Source organism: Ornithodoros turicata, chromosome 1 (genome assembly GCF_037126465.1).
Source record: "Ornithodoros turicata isolate Travis chromosome 1, ASM3712646v1, whole genome shotgun sequence".
Lineage (NCBI taxonomy): Eukaryota > Metazoa > Arthropoda > Arachnida > Ixodida > Argasidae > Ornithodoros > Ornithodoros turicata.
Genome location: NC_088201.1, coordinates 183224040 through 183226543, shown reverse-complemented (window position 1 = coordinate 183226543; position 2504 = coordinate 183224040). Strand labels below are relative to the sequence as shown.

Below are 2504 nucleotides of genomic sequence, written 5' to 3'. Positions count from 1 at the left end.
TTCCTGGCAGCGCGTGAGCAGGGCTGCGAAGCTGCAATAGAAACCTATTGGACTAGCCACCCTATTTTTTTTATTTTTTTCATTTGTCTTCGTTTGTTATTCCTGGTTTCTCCCTTTCGCTGTTTTTTTTTTTTTCTTTCGGGCTTGTCGGAATGCAGTGAAAGTGAGAAATGAGAAAAAAAAAGAAATGCAGTGAGAAAAATGGCGGAGCCTTGGCTGTTTTCTCATATAAGTATTGTATTCTGCGGTATACGTTTATGCAAGTAAGACGTACACAGCAGGTCTGCGGTAACGAAAACAACATGACAGTAATATTGCTCTGGAATTTGCTTGAAGAAGCCTGACGATGTCGGAGCGCCTCGGGCAAGGACTGCTACGGAAGTCTGGTGCTCGGTGGGTGCAAGATGAAACTTAGTATCAGATATAGCTATATATGACATATGTGGCGCCCCCGACAGATGACGACAATGCTGGCCGGCTACTCTCGCGCACCACTCTTGGCACGAGAATTAAATTATTCTTCGACCAACCTTCTACCCCGCTGGTTGTCTCTTTTCTTCCGGCTTGGAGATCCACAAACTGGTGACCCGGACGTGAGTTTTGCGGCCATGTCGCAGCCCCCAGCAACCGCGGCGACCGGTATCTCCACCCCTCAGGTTGTCCAACCTAGCACCTCCCACGTAGCAGTCAAGATCCCGCCATTTTGGAGTTCGAATCCGGCGGTTTGGTTTTCCCAGGTGGAATGCCAGTTCCACCTCGCAGGTATTACCAGCCAACCCACCAGGTACTTTCACGTCGCCGCAGCACTACCTCCCGAAGTGGCCAACGAAGTCTCTGACATTCTCTGTGCCCCGTTGTCCACCGACCCTTACGACGCTCTGAAGAAGGCGCTTATCGAGAGAACAACCGCTTCGGAACGTAAACGTTTGCAGCAACTGCTGTCCGCTGAAGACCTTGGCGACAGGAGACCATCCCAACTCACACATGCAGAATCTCCTTGGAACCAGTGCTTCAACCATTGACGAATCCCTCCTCAAAGAAATGTTCCTGCAGCGACTCCCGCCCACCGTGCAGATGCTGCTTGCAACCGCTACAAATCTGCCGATAGCCGACTTGGCGGCGCACGCCGATAAGATCATGGAAGTGGCTATCCCCACCATCGCCTCTGTTAAGGCCTTCGACGCCACTTCGCCCAACGCCATGCCACCGATACCATGTACTAACACGGCCCATGTCAACCCCAACCAAGGTTTGCCTCAAAACGCTCCCGACAGCCTCAAAAGCCTGCGGGCGGAGGTTCACCAGATGTCATCGCCCATCGCAGCCGTCCTTCCGCATCAAGATTCCCCGCCACCTCCGCCCAACACGCGCCACGGTCCTGGCGGCGCCCCGGTTCCCCCCGTCCAGTTCGGCGACCACGCTCACGCACTAGGGAACCTCTGGAAAACCCCTCAGATTTCTGCTTTTACCACTGGTCTTTTGGCGCCAGCGCACGCAACTGTCAACCTCCCTGTGCCTAGCCGGGAAACCGCCCAGGGAATCGCTAGCGGCGACGTGCGGTTCCCCTCCCTCCCCCACGCCCAGTCGCCTCCTGTACATAACCGACCCAGCTTCCAAACGCCGTTTTCTAGTCGACACCCGTGCTGAGTTCAGTCTACTACCCGCCACACGGGCAGAAAGACTGGGCCACCCACTCTATCATCTTGCTGCCGCAAACGGCACCGGAATCCCTGTCTACGACGAGCGCTCCCTCGCACTTTCCCTAGGCCTTCGTCGTACCTTCAGATGGATTTTCCGCACGGCAGCAATCACCCACAACATCCTGGGAGCAGATTTCCTCCACCATTTTGTCCTCCTCGTCGATCTCCATCGCAGAACGATGTATGACTCTACGACTCGCTTACACACCCCTACGCTCCGCTGTGTTCAGCATCCTATACCAGCTGCGCCCCATCACATGATTTCCTCGCTCGAGACGCCTTTCGCTGACGTCGTGCACCAATTTCCGTCACTCATGAAGCCTCCCGACTGGACCCAACCTGTTGGTCACGACGTCGTACACCACATACAAACTACAGGCCCTCCAGTGCACTTCCGTCCTCGACGGCTTGCCCCGGAGAAACTGAAGATCGCTCAGGCAGAATTCGAACACATGCTTGACATCGGAGTCGCTCGCTCATCCAAACTTGATTGGGCCACCCCGCTTCATATGGTTCCCAAAAAGACTGGGGATTGGCGTCCCTGTGGCGACTATAGGGCCCTCAACAGCATCACGAAGGTGCTGAAGGTGTACCGAGAGGTATCCCCTGCCAAATATTCAAGATTTCGCCAACAACCTGGCTGGGGCCACCTGTTTCAGCAAGATAGACCTGGTAAAAGCTTACCATCAGATTCCTATGGCACCGGAAGACATCCCCAAGACAGCAATCGTCACACCATTGGGACTCTACGAGTTCCTCAGGATGCCGTTCGGACTCAAAAACGCATCCCAAACCTTTCAGAGG

General features: G+C 54.5%; 1 protein-coding gene across 1 annotated transcript; it reads left to right on the top strand.

The window, feature by feature from the left end:
• Positions 1-1041: 1041 nt before the first annotated feature.
• Positions 1042-1647, top strand: LOC135391601 (uncharacterized). Its single transcript, XM_064621907.1, has one exon. It carries the CDS (start codon positions 1042-1044, stop codon positions 1645-1647), a length of 606 nt encoding a protein of 201 aa, XP_064477977.1.
• Positions 1648-2504: the final 857 nt, after the last annotated feature.

What these genes read in the sequence shown, in the direction of transcription:
- LOC135391601 (XM_064621907.1), top strand. Translation starts at nt 1,042, where the DNA reads ATGTTCCTGCAGCGACTCCCGCCCACCGTGCAGATGCTGCTTGCAACC.